General features: G+C 38.6%; 1 protein-coding gene across 5 annotated transcripts; it reads right to left on the bottom strand.

The window, feature by feature from the left end:
• Positions 1–3082: 3082 nt before the first annotated feature.
• LOC131537957 (T-cell surface antigen CD2-like) lies at positions 3083–21665 on the bottom strand. 5 transcript variants are annotated; one of them, XM_058771693.1, is made up of 6 exons: positions 17585–21665; positions 7294–8713; positions 7082–7186; positions 6906–6970; positions 5979–6154; positions 3083–5797 (listed from the first exon to the last, which is right to left on the bottom strand). In XM_058771693.1, the coding sequence occupies exons 2-5, from the start codon at positions 7946–7948 to the stop codon at positions 6140–6142; spliced, it is 840 nt and encodes a 279-aa protein (XP_058627676.1). In that variant the 5' UTR covers positions 7949–8713; positions 17585–21665; the 3' UTR covers positions 3083–5797; positions 5979–6139. The 5 variants fall into 5 exon arrangements, with proteins under 5 accessions (XP_058627676.1, XP_058627678.1, XP_058627679.1 ...); XM_058771695.1 differs by lacking the exon at positions 17585–21665 and having other exon boundaries at positions 3083–3779; positions 4031–5797; positions 7294–10790; XM_058771696.1 differs by lacking the exon at positions 17585–21665 and having other exon boundaries at positions 7294–7902; positions 8435–10790.
• Positions 21666–21745: the final 80 nt, after the last annotated feature.

The following is a 21745-nucleotide window of genomic DNA, read 5'->3' as shown; positions in this document are numbered from 1 at the left end:
AATCAATAAATGTGTTATTTTAAGCGCCAAATTTCTTTCAAAATCTGATTTGCTCTATTTTAATTTGATTTATTTGAAACCAAGAAACTGCCACACTGACGAGCTGACATGTCCTTTTTTATTCACAATCTCCTTGTTGCCTGTAAGCACTGTACTCAGTTTCATGTGTTATCTGTAGTGTTTAATCTTAATATTATACATTACTCTATCTTTCAATTTGCTACTGTTAAGTGCTTTGACACAATCTGTATTGTTAAAAGCGCTATATAAATAAAGGTGACTTGACTTGACTTGTTATGTGTCATGTGTTATGTGTTATTTCCGTGTTATGATTTCACATGATTTTTGATCCAGGAATGGCGCACGAATAAGGGTTGTAAATACAACCAAACTTCGTGTCTGTTTACATTTTAGTGCATATAAGTGAAACTGTATTGACTTATATCGAACATTTTTTCTGTTGGTATCATTGAAGGCCGTTTTATCGCCCAGGCCCAATATGAAAACAGTAGGTAAGGTGTGCCTTATATGTTTGTGTTAACTTCTGTAGGCCAAGTGCAAAACTTCTCCAGAGTCAACTGAGCACCCAGTTGGAATCAAGTGAGCAATCAGATTCTTCAGAGGAGCTTCCACCCACTCCGCCAAACCAACTCCTTTGGCCAGCAAAGAAAGTGAGCGACTACTTTCAGAACCCCACTGACCAGCATGTTGCCAGCTATACTCCCCTACGTATCACCAGTCATGCTGCCCAACGAGGTGCCAGCCCCACAGCCCAACAAGCCAGCACCACAAACCGAGTTACCAGCCACACAGCCACAGTTACCAGCCACAGTTACCAGCCCCAGAGACCAAGGAGTAACCACCCCCAACAGGCACAGTTACCAGCCCCACAGCCCGAGGAGTTAGCAGCTCCATAGCCACAATTACCAGCCCTACTTGTGAAGCCATGTTCACTAAGCTTCTGACAATTTTAGAAGAAGTGAAGGAGACACAACGTGTTCATGGTAAGATGTTGAATGCCCTGCTGAAAAAGCAAGACGGATCTGTGGTCTTACCTCTGAAAACCCAGTCTGACCTTGAGGCTCTTGATCAGAAGTTGGGGGATCGTTTTGTCATGTCTGCTGTTGTAAGTTTACTTTATTTTATTATTACTAATATCTTTAAATTATTTATTTCTCCTCCTGGAACTCATTTAAGGTCAAAAAACTGATTTATTTAATCTTATTAACTTATTGTTTTTGCAGTTTATGTAAACCTTTGGTTTCTCCTTTTGGCTCTCATCCTTAGGTTACCATGGTGGCAGATGTAGGTGGCACAAGTGTAGATAATGCAACAAGAAGGATGATGAAATGCATCTTATCAAATGAGCTGGCACTGGAGTACAATTTGTTTGGTCGGGTATGGTAAGTATGACTTAAGTTGTTAATACCGTGATCTTAAATTTAATGGAAACACTTTACAGTAAGGTTCCATTGGTTAACATTAGTTAATGCATTAACTACCATTAGCTAACAATGAGCAATGCTTTTGTTACAGTTACAGTTGTTACAGTTGTAATATATTTATTACAAAATAAATTGGTACGTCAGAGTTATGTTATTATATTTAACGTTTTGTTTAGAATTGTTTTTTAAATAAATATGAGAAGTGCCCTTTTTCCCAATTGAGCCCCTGCCCCTCAAAATGTCTGTGCATGTCCCTGGTCTTAGCCTCAGACAACACGCACAGTACCTCGTTGTACAGTACGTATTTCACGCACAGTACTATGTTGGCTGAAAATATCGCACGCAAAATTGGAAACACTTTAGGAGCTTCAAAGTTGTCATCGGATTGGTTGAATTACACAGGATTTCCAGGAAACACGTGTGTCACATTCATTAACGTTCCGCCCGGAAACAAAAATGCCGTGATTTCCTGTTTCTGATTAGTTTTTTTGACTCTCAAAGTGATGGATCCCCTTCACTTCCATTCTATGAATCGCCAAGAACCATGGATTCAGTCATCTACACCTTAAGCCCGAGATACACTGCACGATTTTGTCAATACTATAAGATCACTGTGTATCACACTGCGCGACATGGATCTAATAAACTTGGCTACGACGCGTGTGTAGACTGTACAATTGGACACCTGTTGAATCGCAGGCTGCGACTCACGTTAGCGCAGTCATCAGCATGCGCTAGTTGTAAACAAATACATTAAGATGAATCGCTCTTTGGCAGTTATGGTTTTCATGTGCGCTGAAAAAAAGAAGAGGTGCTAGCGGAAGAGGGCAATATGGACCCAGTAATGGCTAGGGAAAAGAGGCCAACTTGGGATGCCAGTGTTGCACAGGGAGCTTGAGGTAAGTATAGTTTACATAAATGTAAGCCTAGCTTGTGTGTACAGTTAAACTGAATATTCGTGGTACTGCAATGTTAAGCACAGCATTGTCTTCACAAACAGTTCACACAATAAAACGTTTGTTTTTTGTACTGTTTAGATGGACAATTAAAGTGGATTTCGAGAATTTGTTCCGCATGGATGTGGAAGACTTTAATCATCTGCTCGAACTTATGACTCCATACATCACGAAGCAAAGTACCCAACTGAGACAGCCAATCAGTGCCAGAGATAGACTGTCCATAGCACTGAGATACTTAGCCACTGGTAAAAAAATAAAATAAAAAAATCCTAATTGAGCTTAAACATAAATTCATGCACATATTGTACAATATTTTTCCATGTTGACAGGAGAGTCCTTCTCTTCATTGAGCTTCCAGTACTATGTTGAAAGAAGTACTGTTGGGGTTATAGTTAAGGAGACATATGCAAGACGTTGCATCATGTCCTAAAGAATGATTACTTGAAGGTGAGTTTTGTTTTGAACATTACAAAAAATAATCTTCTTTTCCATTTGAATTACAAATCAAGTGAACTGAAGTCAAGTCACCCTTATCTATATAGCACTTTTTACAATACAGATTGTTTCAAAGCAGCTTGTGGTAACAGGAAAATTATTCATTATGGCAATATTGTCATTGTTTCAGCTAAAGTCAGTTGATTTACTTGCAAACATCACTTATTTAGTTCGTTTCATCTATACAGCAGCTCTGGAGAAAATGTTGATTTCATCATCCAGCACAGTTCCGTTCTCATTTAATAGTGTAAATACAGTCAGATCAATAACGCTGTTGAATATTAAGTGCCCCCAACTAAACATGCCAGAGGCAACAGTGGCAAGGAAACCAAACTGCATCAGGTGACAATTATTGTTCTTACCCTATTGGCAGATACTTTGTCTTGCTTTACAGCCAAAAAAAAAAACTAACTGAAAACATAATTTTGATTTCTTTTGTGTAATTTCCAGAAAACAAAACTTAATACCTTACATAATTTCAGTTGTCTTGTAAATGAATCTTGATTTTTTAGCATTTCTTAGAGTGAAGCAGCTACAGTACAATGCAACATGTCATTACAAGACACACTTAAAGATCACATAATGTGACACTGTTCTGATGCAGTCTGTTGTTGTTTTTTGTAGACTCCGACTACATTGGCTGAGTGGAGAAAGGTGGCCAGCGGTTATCAGGAAAGATGGCAATTTCCCCACTGTCTTGGTGCGTTAGATGGTAAGCACATCACCATCCTTCCACTAAGCAACAGTGGGAGCACCTTCAGAAATTATAAGTCTCGCTTTGTAGTCCTGATGGCTCTTGTATGCCAAGTACCATTTTCTGTATGCACACACTGGTACCCAGGGCAGAGTATCTGATGGAGGTGTTTATGCCCACTGTGATCTGAAAGAGGCAATGGACAACGACATCTTAAATGTTCCTTTAGCCCAACGTTTACCAGGCACAGACATGGTCATGCCCTTCATATTCGTTGCAGATGAGGCATTTCCACTTCAAAAACACTTAATGAAACCATATCCCTTCAGACATCTTGACCATGACCAGCGTGTCTGCAATTACAGGCTATCAAGAGCTAGACGTGTTGTTGAGAATGCGTTTGGCGTACTTGCCAACAGATGGCAAGTCTTTCTTACCACAATTCCTCTACACCCAGAAGCAGTGTCCATGGTAACCCTGGCTGCTCTGTCTCTGCGAGTACATGCCACATGCCCGTTGCATTAGTAGACACAGAGGATGAAGACCACCATATCATTCCTGGAAGCTGGCGCAGTGATGCCACCCTTACATCAGTGTCTGCTGGCAGAGATGGAAATGGGAGCAGAACAGCAAAGGAGCAGCGTGACAAACTGAAAGACTATTTTGTTTCAGCAGCAGGGTCTGTGTGTTGGCAGGAATACATGCTGTAATGTACGAAGGCATGTGAAAACCCTGCTCCAGGGTCACTGAATCATTTTGAGCATCTGTACACAAACAATATGCAATAAATCTAAATAAATTTAAACTGTAAAATACGTTTCCATACATTTGTCTTTATCATTTCACTGAAATATTTCTTGTTTTATAAATACTGTCAGAGTCACAGTCACCGTCATCAACTGCAATCACCAGATCACAGTCACCTGACTTCTAATCACCTGCACCTGCGTACCCTCATCAGCACTCCCATAAAGCACCCACACTCTCTGACATTCATCGTCCGGTCTACGGTTCACATACGGAACAGTAACCTGACTCTCCTCAATTCTAACCTGTGTGTTTACTCTCCAGTTGCTGCGCAGTGTTTCTCCCCAGTCTCTCCACGATTCCCTGCGGCGGATTACAAAGCTCCCTGGTTCTCTATTGGAAACTCATCTGTTATCGGCAAACCAAGCTCATCCCCTTGACGGACTACACGAACTCTCACTCATCCACTGACGCACGTTATTATCCTGATTCCACTTTCTGTTAATAAACTTCACTGTTGATCACTCACTCTTGGTTCGCGTCTCTGTGTGTGACAGATACAATGTTTTGTGGCAAATTCTGAAATATGTTCACATTTATCTCAACAGAAACAAGATATAGGAACCTACTGTTTATTGATTCTTAAGCAAGTGACAAATCAAATCAATGCTTGAAAATAAATTTGAAAATTAATAAATTAATAATAAATAAAAACCAACAACTTTTGGCTCCATAGCATGTTTTAAGAATTTCAGAATGGTAGTTATTTTTTGTCTATCTGAAGATTGCAGTCATAAACATAGAAACACAACATTTTAGTACAGCCAATTGTACTGAGACTTCACAACCAAAACAAAAGCAAAACATTTTTACAAACTCTCTTCACCCTGCTGCTCTGAAGTGAGCATTCCTAAGAATGTACCAGGAGGTTGCTGACCAGTGGAAGTGACAGGAGACAGGTGGTAAAGAGGAAGGGTTCGATGATGTGGTGTAGCAAGTGATGATAAGGTGTGGTACATTGGTTGTGATGCAGGATAGGTTTAGGTTGACATCTGCTGGGTGTTTGACATGCTTCTGTCTTGAGCATCATACAGAATCCTCATGATGGACCTCCTTGCTTGTATTTTCACAACTGGATCTTTTATGACTTGCATCTCACTTGCCACTTGCTTACCGAATATAGCATCAGGATTGTCATTGCTGAAGGAGTTATTAGCTGCTACCTGCTTGAGGATCTCAATTTTCTCTCTTTCAAGGTTAAGCTCCTCTTTCTCCCTGTTATTGTTCTTTTTTGGCCCCTTTGTCTGCACCTTTTTTCCTGAGTATCTTCAGTCTCTGGTGGGGGTGATGACTGTGTAGTTGGTGTGTCCATGCCTGAGGATGCTGAAGGCAAACCATCGAGGTCATCTACCTGCTGTCAACTGTCTGGTAACCAACATTCTTCAAAATATATTTTCCTGTGTCCAAAACCGCAAAGAAATTAATGCCGGTTTAGAACAACATAAGCGTTAGTAAATAAATGACAAATTTTTCATTTTTGGGTGAACTATTTCTTTAGTAAATGAAATCCAATAACCACACAATAGAATAGTGAACATGTGAAAGAATCAACTTTTGAAAAAATGTATACATACAGACCTCCAAAGTGCTGAAAGTCTGACGAGGCAAAACATGACACTTCAAAAAGTCGAGATGCTTAATTATCCAGTTCTGACGCGGGGTGACTTCCTTTGCTCCGCTCCCACTCGGTTTAGGATGCAGTAACTTCCCGAACTGAGTACGGAGGGATGTTGCCCATGTTATAACTTCTCCAACTGTTAAGTGTTAAGCGAACATACAAAGTTTCAGTATCAAAGAACAAACTCTGTCTGCTAATAAGGACTGCATTTGTACAGCTCCTCCGCTATCTCCTTCCATGCAACATCCTTTTTGATGCCGTGATGATAACAGCTAGAGGACACATCGTACAAGCAGTACAAGCAGTTTGAGTACCCAGAAAAGCTCTATATAAAAAAGTTAATGAATTATTATTATTATTATTAATTTTTTATTTTTATTTATTTATTTTTAACTACATACTACAAACAGATGCTAACATGGAGCAGCTAGAGGAAATAATATCAATGATGACTTTAATCAGATAAATCAAGTTCTGACAGTTTGTCATGACAGCCTCTACTCTGAGAATGATTGTCGCACAAATGCAACAGCAAAGACACTTGTTGCAGCACTTTTACAGAGCAACCGGTGATAAGCTGCATTTGAACTCAGGATAATGATGAACCGCAGAGCAGCTGCAGCTCAACGACAGACTTCAGCACTTTACTTAGCAGTCCTAATTTCTTTACAATGACAATCTAATTTTATAAAAAATGACTTTGTATGGGTTATTTAATGGAAATTGCATAAAAACATAGTTAAACACTCCTTTGATGTGCTCTATACACAGTACACTGAAGGTAGTAATGATGACGGCTTGCTAACCACAAACGTCTTTACACTGACCGCCTGATCTTGCAAACTTCAATCACACTAACTGCAACATCTTTCAACTACAGTACTTACTGTTTTTCGTTTTGTTGGTTTACTCAATGTGTCTGTCTTTCTTCTGTCTTCCTCCTGTGTCTCGACTGCATTAACAATAATCACAGATGTATTAAAATGACAGTTTCATTATTAATGGAAAGTAGCTTTCTTAAAATTTTAAATATTTGTACATATTAATTGCTTCCTCCCCTGACCTGTTTTTCTACATTTCTTGCAGATGCAGCAGAACACGACTGCAGCTACAATCAACAGCGATCCAGCCGAGATCATCACCATGTACAGTAAAGGTAGGCCCTGATCTGTAATAGACAAAATGAGACAGTGTGACTGTGATTGTGACTTGAAACATGAGCTCTTAACAGTAAATCAACATTGATCCTGCAGATGCAGATGCATTGATCCGTACCTGCAGATGTGTGACAGAGTTGAGTGATGTTGAGTTGTCTGGTCTGGTTGCTGATGGGGTTGTTGAGCACACAGCTGTAGGTGTTTTTATCCTGATATTCCACTTCCAGAGGTAGAGAGAGACTGATGCTGAAATCACTCACACTGATGCTGGACAATAAACTGTTTCCTTTGAACCAGGAGAGAGTCACATCACTCACATTCACAACTGAACACACCAATGAACAATTTGATGAAGAAGAACACTGTGAAGAGTTACTGCTGATGACAGGAACAGGCAGAACACCATAGACAGTGAGACTGAAATTCTTGATCACACGTTTTATGTCTAGTTTATAACGTCCAGTATGTTCAGTTCTTGTGTTTATAATGGTCAGAGATCCAGTTTGACTGTCCAACTTCAGTCTGTCTCTGAATCTCCCATCAAGAACATCATCATATACAGTCATGCTATCAGCCATTACATCAATCTCAGCTATTAAAGTGTTTTCAGGTCCAAACCTCCACAGAATCAGATCATCATCCAACATTTCAGTAAGATCAGAGTTTAGAGTGACTGAATCTCCCTCCATCACTGACTGAATTCCATTTGTTTCAGCAGGAAACACACCTGAAGGACATGAACAGGAACACTGAGACCATGTTGACGTTATCATGTGATTTATGACATTATAACAAACGCAAACACAAACTTAAAAGATATGAGCGACAGGTTTAATTCGTCTATCTGTAAATTTTGATGTTGATGAAATTTGCTCATTTTTGGTCTTGTTGAAGAAACAGCTGCCCTTATGATTGTAGTAGGCTATCCAATAAATTTGGGGTTGATTTAAGTTTTTATATTTTTAACTACTAATATAGCCTAACCCACAGTTTAATCCTTAAATATATTATTTTTTTATTAAAAATAAATTATAAATCGTTATCTCTTGAATATGTACTCTGGAGGCGTGCATGTGTTTACTGGAGCTCCCCTGTTTGCTATACATAATGAGACGTGTTTTTAGAGCAAAATCACAAATATACTGTAACATTACTGTCTAGCGTCTTTACACCTTAAGCAAATCAACAGTTTACTGTACAGTAGCTCAACAAATGTGATTTTAACACAGGAAACCGTGTTTTTGGTTTGTAATACTCACATTTGTAAACAGCCTCGTCGCTGTTCTCCATCACGTTCGAAGATGACGTATTGATCTCCCGTGGGCTTTTGGGATTGAAAAGTATCCATCGATGAGCACTCAAGAATCTGGGCTAAAGTAGTAGGACATCCGGGAACTTCTCGACTACTCTTCTATGAATACTGAGGTTTCGGACATACACTGTAAGAGGCAACTGTTCTGAGTGCCAAGGGGAGTGAGTTCCAAAGTTTGGGTGCCGTGAAAGAAAAGGACCTGCCGACCATTGAAGATAAGCAGAACCTAGGCACACAAAGAAGTTCTGAACTAGAAGACCGGAGTGAGCGAGAAAGAATATAGGAAGAGAGTAGGTCAGAAAGATAGGAGGGAGCAAGATCATTGAGTGCCTTAAAGGTGAGCAGAAGAATTTTGTATTGCACACAAAATGATACAGGCAACCAGTGAAAATTAAATAGAATAGGGGTGATATGAGCAGATTTTTTTGTGGAAGTTAATAGTCTGGTGGCAGAATTTTGATTGAATTGTCATCAGCGTAACAGTGGTAGTTAAAACCATGGCGACTAATTATTTGGCCAAGAGGCTGAATGTAGATGATGAATAATAATGGTCCGAGAATTTAACACACTGTTTGAGGGAGACAGTGGGAAATTTGTAATTGTGCAGTGAGATGTAGTATTGCTTATCTGTGAGATATGAGGAGAACCAGGATAATGCAGAGCCTGAAATGCCAAACTCTTTAAGGAGAGAGTAATATCTTATGACAAACAGTATCGAAAGACGAGCTGAGGTCAAGTAATAAAAGAAGTGTGAGGAACATTTTAAAATCTAAAGAACCTTTTGTGCAATGTATATTAAAGGTTCCTCCTGGAACCATCAATGCCTATTAAAAACCTTTATTTTTAATAGCGCAATGCCTATTACACCATTTAGGCGTAGCGCACATCAGAGATAAAATCTTGCACTTAGTCTAAAGCCAGGCTCACACTACAGGATGTTTGGCTGGATTTTGCTGTCGCGGACAGATTTCCACAGTCTGCAACAAAACCCCCGGATCATGACCAAAGCGGTGCTTTTTTATGCCGAAGCTCGTTAAGTATGAGCAGGTCAGCAACGTGATCCAAACCGAATCTCGAGCTATCACAGACGCTACAACATTTTCAAATCTGTTTGATATTATTGCCATTGATCTCGTAATGTGAGCGATACAATGACAAGTTGGAACAAATCCAGCCAATTACAGTGCAGATGGTATAAACAGTCTCATCATGCATGTTTATGAACAGAAACGAAAAGCCACAAATTAATCAAATCAACTAACTAGAGATAAATTTAACAAATGCATATATTGTGTATATAATACCACGTTTCATTGTACTGTTTAATTACCTCCAACTCTTTCTGCAGTACTGACAGTCCTTTCCACGACTTCCAAACCATTGTTTCTATATATTCTCTTTTGTCGTAGTTCCTTCTTTCTTCGGATAAAAACTTCACAGACCAATTGAAGGACCAGTTGATTGTCCATGCTTGAAGATGTGGCATATAATCGCTGTAATTTCCCGAGAAAATTTATATGAGAAAACGTATTTTTGCTGATGGTCGGGAATGCCTCTTCACTTAATGTTAAACAAAATAATCTTCTGCCTCTAATTAAGACTTTAACTGTTTTAATAGTGAAAAAAATCTTTTTTATCATTTAGCATTGATAATGTAGTTGAATTAATGCCTTAAAAAAAAAAAAAAAAACGTATTGATTTCAAAATGGTTTTATAATTCAACTGAAATATGCATGGCCTATATCAACTGTGTTAAAGGGGTCATTGGATGCAAAATTCACTTTACAAGTTGTTTGAACAAATGTGTGTTGGTAGTGTGTGTACATCCATCCTATAATGATAAAAATCCACGCAGAGTTTTTTTTTATTTTTTTTAATCTATTTTAAAATGCCTTTCTCAAATCAGGCTGTTCTGAAGTTCCTGTCAGAATGACGTAGTTCTGCACAGGCTGCTCCAACGATAGTTGATTGACTTAGACCAGCCCTGAGTGAGCTGACCTCTGTCTACCATTGTGCCAACTCCGGTGCAGGGGAAGACAAGAATGTCTCTGATTAAGTGATTGAGGTGCTTTGTTTTTGGATGTAATAATGAATATAGCAGTCGTAATTTACTCCCGACATCTGAGCCGCTGAAGACGCAGAGGATTAACGTTACTTTCGTTTTGTGATCAACTTTTTATTGTCTTTTATACATAACACAACATCATAACTTCCATTCAAAACACAACACAACAAAAAAAAAAAAACAACAACAACAGACATATAATCAATAATTTCAAGAATCCCGTCAAAGAAGAGAGAGAAAGGGGAGGGGGGAGAAAAAAAAAATCTTTTATATATGTTCAAGGAAAAACATTGCCTAGCATCAAGAGTACTAGGTTTGGCCTTATTAATTCGTGCTGTTGTACACTCACAAGTTACTATTTTAAGGAGGCTATGGATCCAATATGTTTTCCCACACATGTGCGGTGTAAACCAGTTTTGTATTATTGTCTTCTGACGTTACTTTCGCTTTGAATGGAATGTGCCGATCCCCGATCTGCCTAAATGGGTCTATGTTCGCACGAATCATTGGTGATCCAGCTTCACCTACAGAAGAAGTGAGTATAAGGGTTTTATTTTGAATCTTTGCAAATCGCCTTTCCTAATAACGTGCTAGTTAGCCAGCTTCACGGCTAAAGTAAACAGTACTACTCGTCACCCCACGGAAGAGAAGGGCGGGGTCAGCAGAGCTCATTTGCATTTAAAGCAACATGGACTAGAATGGCTTGCTAAAAACAGAGCTGATTTTGACGGCAAAAAAAGGTGTTTTTTTACACTACCCTTGAGAAATTTTAACCAAAGTATGTTATAGACTTTTCATTAAGACCCTAAAGAATCATATCAACTTGTGGAAAATGGGCATCCGATGACACCTTTAAAGGATAAACAAAACAGAGGAGTTAAAATCGTCTACCATTTCATATTGCTAGTGTTATTCTAGATCAGGGGTCTCCAACCTTTTTTCATTCGAGAGCTACTTTTTAAAAATGAAAGTGGCTGAGTGCTACCCATGTTACACAATACTTAAATCTCTTAAATAATATATCAGTCAAAACTGTTATACATGGTGTAATACATGTTAAAATGTGCTGGAAATGTTAAAAAAGTACTGATACACACACTAAAATCATTTCACCAAGTTTTATGTCGAAAATCCACAAAAGTAGCAGCACTATGCACTTTTTGTTTGCATAAACATTGAAATAAAAACATTAAAACGATGGCCAGATTTTAAAGTAACAAAAAAATAAAAAAAATCATAGCATGTTATCTACTGACATGTACAACATGTTCAAATAAAGTTGACCAAAACAAACAAAAAAGTTTTATAAAATGATAAACCTGACATTTTAGCCTTTAAATCATTTTTATATATAAAAGGATGATTCAGGATGATAAGGGCCTTAAGCACTGTTTTATTAAGCATTGCATGGTGGGAAGATGAAAAGCAAATGTCATTGAAACTTTTCTGAAGACAGCTGGTTCCTCCTTATGCATTCATGCAATTAATTCAATCCTACATTCTTTCATATAATTTCTCTCAGCAGTCTACCTTCCATAATATTTCCACATGAAATGAAACTCTCAAATTGCGAAAATCAAATACGGTTTTAATAATAATTAAAATACTAAACGGGATAGTTAAAGTAACCTCACGGCCGACATGTCAAAACAAATAATTTATTTGAATTGGACACTGGTGGGACACCTGTCTATATTAGCTCACTCTGTTTGAATGAAAAGTATGCCTTGGCAAGCTACCTTGCTCCAGTCAGGCCACAAGCTACCGGTAGCTTGCAAGAGATGTGTTGAAGACCCTGCTCTAGAAGCTCATCTGAGTCAAACTGAAACCTTCTGCGGACAGTTTTCTTCAGAAATGTGGTTTGATGTGCTGGGTGGACAAAGATCTCGTATGTGGCCATTTGTCTGACCTGTGTTCAGTTTGTAGATGAAGAGTTTCTTGCTGTCCTGGTTTTCAGACATATTCACAAGTCTCTGAGGTCCAAGTCCAAGTCACGTCTCAAGTCTTTGTTCTATTTATTAACAACAGTTCTTTCAGCTAGTAATTGAGGCTAAATCCGTTTTGAAATACTGATTTCATATGATTTTCTCAGAAAAAAATTTAACAAAATTTAAGACAAATTAGAAATTAAAAGGTGTCAATTTATTGTCAGACAAAATGCTGCACATTTTTTTGTAAAACTGAAATGTGTCAAACAACAAAACTAAATTGAAATTTTAAAACAAACCCCAATCAATCAAATGAATAACACAAATAAAAGAAATCTCATATAAACAAACTAAGGCTTTGTCTGTGCTCTTTTTCAATTTAAAATTAGAAGCAACCAATTTATTTTAAACACAACACAATCCAAACAAAGAGGCCGAATACATGCAGCATGAGCAGTTTTTAATCTAAATTGGATTGCATCACTTCGAAATTTGAAGCAAAAACAAAATGGTCTGACTTTAGTTTTGTGAAACTATTCTACATAAAACATCTGCACGAAACAAAACAGCAGACGGGCTGAATTAGAAAGCAAATTCACTTTCTGCCAGCAGGTGGCGCTTGAACATCAATTTAACATTGTTTCCTTGGTTGCCGCTGTAAAAGCTGCGCTTGCAGTTATGATAGCTACTTTAATATGCATTATACAGAGGCAAGATGAGAAGAAAATACCATCTAAACTTTTCTAAAGTCAAAGATAAGGCCCTTTCGCACCGCAGGAACCTTTTCATAGTACCCAAACTAATTGTGGAACTACCCACTTTTTGGCGTGTTCGCACCGCGGGAACTAGGAACTGTTTTAGTTCCCGGAACTCCGTTTGGAGGAACTAATTAGCTCCTACTTCAGAGTAGGGTCTAAAACAGTTCCATAGGAATGGAGAACAGCGATAGATGGATGGACGCTGAAGTGCAGGCACTTTTGAACATTTTGAACTTGTTCTTCTTTGTTTTCGTTGTTGAACGCCGTGCACAAATGACGTCGCTGTCGACCGGCTTACGTCACCCACTGTCGGTGCGAATGCAACCCTTTAAATGGTACTGGGAAATAGTTCGCGCAAAATCGTCCCAGTACTTTAGTACTGTACTTTTAGTTCTGGAACTAAAGCGGTGCGAAAGGGGCTATACATTCATATAAACTCCCAAACCAAAAGTTTTTTACGAGTCTCACGAGTCACGAGTCCAAGTCAAGTCTCGAGTCAGCTGTTCATGAGTCCAAGTCAAGTCCTAAGTCTTTATTTATGCGACTTAAGTGCGACTCGAGTCCAAGTCCCAGGCTCGAGTTTCCATCTCAGCTGGTTTTAATGAACCTCACACTCTGACTTCCTGTCTAGATAAAACTGCTTTACAGTTAAATAAAGTACTGAATCAATCCATTAAAAGAGTCAACTGTCAGTTCTGGTCATTTTTTTTTTAACAATATTTGTTAAAAATGTTAGAAGAATATTTCTAAAACCTGAAAGATAGTCTGCTCACTGCAGAGCCAGTGAATGAAGCTAGAGGGTCTGACTACACCCTAACCCTACCGCTAAACATACGTCCGCCCTTTAGGTTCACAGAGGTGGAGTTGGAGTTGGTCAAGCTTAACTCATTACATCCAGAGAGGGGAGACTGAATGTCACTCGGCTCTGCAATGAGCACCAACAAAAAAAATAAAAGTTCATATTACAGTGAAAAAGGTAAAGATTATACACAAAGACTGTGTCCAAAATCCCATACTCTGAGTACATTTTCAAACAAGTAATTACTTTGTGACCTCTAAAAAAGGTATATTTAATATAGTATGAATGTAATATGGACCTACTACACCATGTTGTTATTCTGCCAGCCATTCACAAATCCTCTCCTGTGGCCTCATGGGATAGTAAAGTGTCCATCATATGCACACTTCAGAAGTAGTAGATTATCCTGGTATCCTATTTTATTTGTATTGGGAATTCGACTTTTGTCACATTTTGTTTTTTGCTTAATATAGTTCCTCTTATTCCTGAACAACAAGGTTTTAAAAAAATGACAGAAGCTATTTGCTCTAAGTGAAAAATGGAAATAGATTATATTTACAGTGTAAAAGTTCTTTGCGATAAGTGCAAATAGAAGTTTGATGCTATTTATACTTATAAATTCAGTAATCAGTATTGTTGTACATCAACAGGATGCAATAATAACAGAGTGTAAATTATTATATTAATTAAAATTATTAAATGGATGCTGCTGTCCTGACATTTCATTCTACCCATCAGATTGTCCTACTAGGGCTTACTGTGTATACGCACATCGATATTGTGTCATTTTTCTCACACTGAACAACACGCCCATAGTTTTTTACTACGTGCACCTGAACTGTAATCAAGTCCTCAACTACACAATAATGATATTGTCACGACTGCCTACGGAGAGGAGCAAGGAACGCAGAGACGAAGGATAAATACGAACAACAGTCTTTAATAGTCCAAACAGGGGTGACACAGGGCAGGCAGGAACACACACGTAGCACAACATTGACGTTCAACACCGGACAAGGAAACATGGGGCAGACAACACTTTAAATACAGGGCTTAACGAGGGGTGATTACAAGACACGGGTGCATCAAATAAGGCAATCACACATGGGAGAAAATCAACAAAACAGGTCCATATTCCTCATATATTGCCCCCCTCCCGGAAGACCCGTCCTCGCGCCATAGAAACAACAGAGGGAGGGACGGGTGGGAACTTGGGAGGAGGCTCGGGAGGAGGACGGGTACCCGGGAGGGGGCCAGCAGACAGAGTCCAGGGAGGTGATGATGGAGGGAAGAGCCAGGGTGGACCAGATGGAGAGAGGAGGGGCTTGGAGCAGGCGGTGCCAGGTGGGACCCAGGCCACAGCCGTAATGTCGACCCACGGTGGAGGCGACGGAGGGAGGAGTCATGGGGGAGGAAGGGCTGACAACGCCAGGGGGCCGACCAACGGCAGCGGAGCATGTGGTGGAGGAGCCCGAGGTGGAGACAGAGTCGATGAGCCAGAGTGATTTTTGAGCCTCCGGGCTCGCAGGGCTGCACTCCGGAACAGAGAGTCTCTTTAGAGCTGGACTTGGAAACAGGAGCCCTCTCTGGGCCAGACGCGGGAACAGCAGCCCTCTCTGGGCTTGACTTGGGATCTGAGGCCCTCCCTGGGCCGGACGTGGGAACAACAGCCCTCTCTGGGCTGAACGTCGGGACAGGGGCCCTCTCTGGGCTAGACACGGGAATAGAAGCCCTCTCTGCGCTGAACTCGGGGAAAAAAAGCCCTCTCTGGGATGGGTTTGATGGCGGTGCGGCCGGCGGGCATGAGAGTGGAGCTCTCCAGACACCGGAGGAACCTTCCCTCCAGCATAGTCCAGTGGTGTCTGGGAGGTCGACGGGGTGATGGTAATTGGCCTCGATCCAGAACAAAAAATTCAGTGTGGAGTCGTCCAATGCCGTCAAACCGGCAAGCCCACTGAATTCCCTGGCGAACTCCACCAACGGAAAGTCCCTACGGGCTAGGGTTGACGTTCAACACCAGACAAGGAAACATGGGGCAGACAACACTTTAAATACAGGGCTTAACGAGGGGTGATTACAAGACACTCAAATGCTGGAAGGTCTGAGAAATTAGATGTTAAGTGCCCGCACATAGTTTAGGTCTATTAAAATTGTTAAGATTTAATGTCTAATAGTAATTCAATCTACAATATAAATCTGTATTGCATACATTCATGTGATCATTCAGTTTTATACAATGATGTGCAAGTTTCTTCATTCTATTTTTTACAAGCACAGTATACACGAGCAGTCACATCATTGATGAAATCATGGCATTTTTATACTACACATTGTACTTCTGTTGAAATTATTCAATTCTTGCTTTTGTCCTTCTGTTGGAGTGTTTTAATTGTTTAAATTTGTACTTCTGTTAAAGGGTTAGTTCACCCCAAAATGAAAATTCTGTCATTAATTACTCACCCTCATGTTGTTCCAAACCCGTAAGACCTTCGTTTATCTTTGGAACACAAATTAAGATGTTTTTGATGAAATCGGAGAGCTATCTGACACTTCATAGACAGCAACACAACTGAAATGTTCCTGTAGCATCGCAAAACTGAAGTTTAGCCACTGATGTCACATGGACTGTTTTACCGATGTATTTACTACGTTTCTGGACCTGGGAACATTTCAGTTGTGTTTCTGTCTATGGAGTGTCAGATAGCTCTCTGATTCCATCAAAAACATCTTAATTTGTGTTCCGAAGATGAACGAATGTCTTACGGGTTTGGAACGACATGAGGGTGAGTAATTAATGACAGAATTTTCATTTTGGGGTGAACTAACCCTTTAATAATTAATTAATTAATTAATTGATTCATTTAACAGAATAATAATATTTGCTTTAATAATTCTTCAAATTTAAGTTTCTGTTGAAGTGTTTTAATTCAATAAATGTTAAGTGTTTATGAGTTCACAATCAGTAACACAATCCAGTATGTCTATTTTATAAAGTTATTCTTTTAAATTCTGAAGATTTTCTGTTGCAAAAGATTATTTGTACAATGTCCTGATATAGAAAATTGAAGAAAATTAATTATTTATAAATATTTGGATCAGCTAATAGAATTAACTTAATGCAGCAGAATTAATATTACAATAAATTAATCTGTTAGTCCAGTAAACACTGAATCTTAATAGTTTATTAATTCTAAGAAATTAATAACTTTGTTACTGTACAGTACTACTCAGAGCATGTAGCCAAAATCTGCATCGTTAGGGACTCCAGTTAAGAGCAAAACAAAAAACAACCTTGAGTGTGATTCAAACGAGACTTTATTAAGTACATTAAACACTTAATCTATTCTACCACACACACACACATGCATACAGTTTATCAATAGAAAGAGAGCTGAAGCAGAGTACAGGAAAGCAAGAAGTTATGACATTGTTTGAAATTCAGCAGAACAACAGCCTTGAGCAAACCATCAGTTTCTCAGTTCTAACATTCACTTCTTTAAAGGAGAAGGGATGCTTAAATATATAATTTGATGCTTGCATGTCTCACCTATTTGAATAAAACTGTGCTGAAGCTTGTTGAGGCTCCAGCTGATCTTGGCTGATGTTGTCTTGATGAGAGAGAAGCACTTGGAGTCAGAGGACCTTTGGTGAATGGAAAGACAAGGCGCAGTCTGGCACAAACGTAGGGCTTAACAAAGCATTAACAGTTGACAAACGCCCCTTACCCCATATGGAGGACCTGCTGAGTGAGTTGAGGGGTGCAGCAATATTCTCAACCATTGATTTATCATGTACGTACCAGCATAAGTCGAGCCACTGCATGCTCTTGTGAGAAATGCAATTTGTTTGAATGGACTGCAGAAGCGACAAATGTTTTAATAGAGTGAAAGCAGTGCTGGTGGAGAGCCCAGTTCCCGCTCTCTTTAAACCTTCTCTTCCAACTGTCGTGTCTACTGATGCATGGACTATGGTCTTGGCAGGGATTTGACAACACGTTGTAGATGGTGCTTTACGTATGCTCACTGCGGCTGAAAGAAAATTCTCCACAGTGGACAAAGAATCATTAGCCTGTGTGTTAACTGTAGCAAAATGGAGACATCACTTGGCATCATGTGGGGGCACCACTTTTTGCTATAAATGGACCACAAAGCATTAAAGGGGTTATCTGATGCTATTTTTAAAGATCATTATTCTGTTTTCTACAAAGCCCCATCCTTCCGATAAGCACAGTCTGCTCTGATTGGAAACAGCTGACGTGCTATGATTTCTGACGGGCTGTACACTCCGTTTTGATGTGACCCTGTTCCCCTAACACACACAAACACAATGCGTTACTCTACACTGCACAAAACTGTACATTTGAACAGTCAATAGCAAATACTTAATACTAATAACAAAACATACTTGCAGTCACTGATTGAGTCAGAACTGAACCTTTTTTTTTTTCTTTTTTTTTTTTAGAAATAGCCTTTGTGCACAGCCAGCCTTGTACTCTCCTAGGTTCACGAAACTGTCATCCATAAAATGTGTTGCACAAATTCGAACATTTGGGTTGTGCTATTCTGTTGTAAACAAATCTTAACCAGTGATTCCTAATTGTATCTACTTTCAGAAGGCCAAATAAAGTGCTTTTGTTTCGCATAGAAACGCACAGTGTCTCCCATGGCAAGGCTGCATCAACACTACTGCGGTTACTGAAACCACGCCTTCTTTCTTTGCGTGCACATTTGGGCGACATTATGCAAATATTTCCACATCGTGACGTAGACATGTGGGTGCGTGTTTTAATGAGGCGTTTTAGCCCGGTCTGGATCAGACTTCTCTTTTGGATAGAATAAATCCTTTTGTGGGAGACTTTGAGCTTTGTAACTCTGCAGATCTTATACATGCACAAACACCTACATAACACACTAAAGAAAAGGAAAACAAGAAATCACATCATATAACCCCTTTAACCACATTGCTGGGTACGAAAGAAACTGAACATGCTGAAATGAGAGTGGAGAGGTGGTCAGCTGTGTTTTTCTTAAGACGGTGTGTACCACCCTGGAGCTCAGAACCCAACTGTGGATTGCTTATCAAGAATGCCCTTACCAGTAATGGTTGAGGACTTTGAGAAACCTGAAATGGTTACTGCAGTCTTCCCAAGATCACTTACTCTGTCCATGGAGGACTTCTCAACAGCTTCTGAATCCTGTCCTGAGCTGAGTTTGCTTAGAACACAAATACTGAAGGAATGGACACTAGGGCACATTTACTACACAGAGCCGTATAGTTCACTGACAAGCTACGCAATATCGCATTCATTATCGGCGATGTATTGCCTGTGATTATGAGCGCGATATTGCATAGCTTGTCAGTGAACAATGGATCTGTGTAGAAAATGCCATTCCATCTGAAAGCACGTGATGGAGATTTACTACTAAACACAGAACTGGCTTTACTGACGAGATGCGCATGACCATTGCATTTGATTATTTACACAGCCCTAACAGACACACAACAGGAAAGATGGTCAGCATTCTTCTTAAGTGCACGATGGACTGATAATGTGAGGTGAGCATCATTTTGTTAAACCTGCTTTTCTCCGTTCAACTCAAGAAATCCACCAACGACTGGTCAGGACAAAACCACCTGGGTGGATGAAGGATTTCAAAGTAGTGAATCAAAAAACAGCATGAATCGGAAGATTAAAGTTAAGATTACGGGTAACACTTTATAATAACTGCACTCTACGAATCATTAGGTAAGAATTAGTGAATCGTCAGTTCATCCTTTATAAAGCATTGTCCCAACATTAATAGTAATTAGTAAGCAGTTTACATATACAGCTATAAATGCCTTGTTCTTGATTTATAAGCATATCTATTACAAAGGAAATTTAAAGGCTCAGTTATCTTCCTAACAGAAAAAATAAACAAACACAACACAGAGGTAGTGTTGTCAAATGACCCGGTACCAAGTTGGAACTAAAAAATTAAAACGTCACGGTACCAGGTTTTTTTAAGTACCGGTGGAACCGAGTACCCGGTCAATCCGGTCAACCCAGTTCTTGATGCGATCTGAAAGGTGCGCAGATGCACTCTCTTCATAAAAGCACTGAGACAGGGCAACATCAAGAGGAAACACATCAAACTAAACACTTTAAAGACCGACACCCGGATCAAACGAAAGAGTTCAAGCAGGTAAGTTTCAATTTAATATTTAGATCTTCTGTTATGAATATTGTTCCATATTTTAATTTGAATGTCGGATTGAAATAAACATTGCCGTTATTAGCAGAGTTAATGTTAGCATGAGCACAGCTAACGCTAATATAATGAGCATTAGAATGAAGTTTCTTTATTAACTATTTAATGCGTCTATAACTTTTATTAGGGTAAAAAACAACAACAGGAGGACACACCAGAGGCTTTTAAATGAATTGTGAATCTAAAATATGCGTGTTAGAGAATGTACAAATGGTTAACAGTGTTTATGTCATATCAGTCCGTCAGAAAAGCAGTTCTGGGCTTTTTTATTTTATTTATTTTTTTAGCTAGTTAGTTAGTTGTTATTCTTGGCTGGATAACTAGCAGGTTTTAAAAGCCCTTTAAAATTAAATATGTACAGTTTGGATTAAATGAAAGTACAGTCAAATTTTATCTCCTGTATAGACTTTACAATAATACCATTCATTAACATGACTTCATGTTATTATCTAACATCATCTTACAGTGAGTGAACAATATATATACTGTATATTTTTTACAACATTAATTAATGTTTGTGAATGGCATTTAATACAAACACTTGATCATTCATGTTTGGTCATTGTGCATTAAATAATTTTAATAGGTTGAACCTTTGATTTTATGTATTAGTACATTTTGAAATTAACCCTAAGAAGAGTAATTGCTATATAACTTGTATTGATAGGTCATGCTATCTAACAAATGGAATCTTATTGTAAAGTGTTTTTAATACTACAGTTTCCATCTATTTGATATACAGTTAAAATATATGTAGTCTTATCTAAATTTATTATAAAAGCTAAGGTTTGTTATTTACTGAAAAGTTATATTTTAGCTGTTGTCAATGATCTAATGATGCATTTGGTCAGACTCAGCCCATTGCTTTACTTAAATATATTCTATTTTCCTTTTACAGCTGCAGGCTGAGGAAGATCATGAAACACACCAGCAAACCCTAAAACAAGACAACAGTTTACAGTTATTTTTCAGCGGCAGCAGAAATATGACAAAAACTTTTGGGTGAAACTTGTTTACTTTTTTTTTCATACCTTTATTACTTGTGGAAAAACTTGAAACAATTTTAAATAAGCATAAAGTATGGCATTGATTTTTGTACATTTATTTTTGTTTAACTTTATTAATAAAAATAATGTTTTTTTTAATTCGCATGGTTTTTGTGCATTGCTTTGGTACCGAAATTGGTACCGAGAACCATGGATTTTCACTGGTATTGGTACCGAATACAGAAATTTTGGTACTGTGACAACACTACACAGAGGGATAGAGAACTCAGAAATATTTATTTCAAGATGCTAAAAAAATGAAACTGTACACTTAAATTTTTTTTTTCTATGAAATTACAGAGGTTTATTTTTCATTTTTTATCAAGTTGTACAGTTTCATTTTTTGCATCTTGAAAAAATAATTCTGTGTTCTGTATCCCTCTGTGTTGTGTTTGTTTAACTTTTCTGTTT

This window comes from Onychostoma macrolepis, chromosome 03 (assembly GCF_012432095.1).
Source record: "Onychostoma macrolepis isolate SWU-2019 chromosome 03, ASM1243209v1, whole genome shotgun sequence".
NCBI lineage: Eukaryota > Metazoa > Chordata > Actinopteri > Cypriniformes > Cyprinidae > Onychostoma > Onychostoma macrolepis.
Note: the sequence above shows the minus strand (reverse complement) of the source record. Positions and strands in the feature narration are given on the sequence as shown.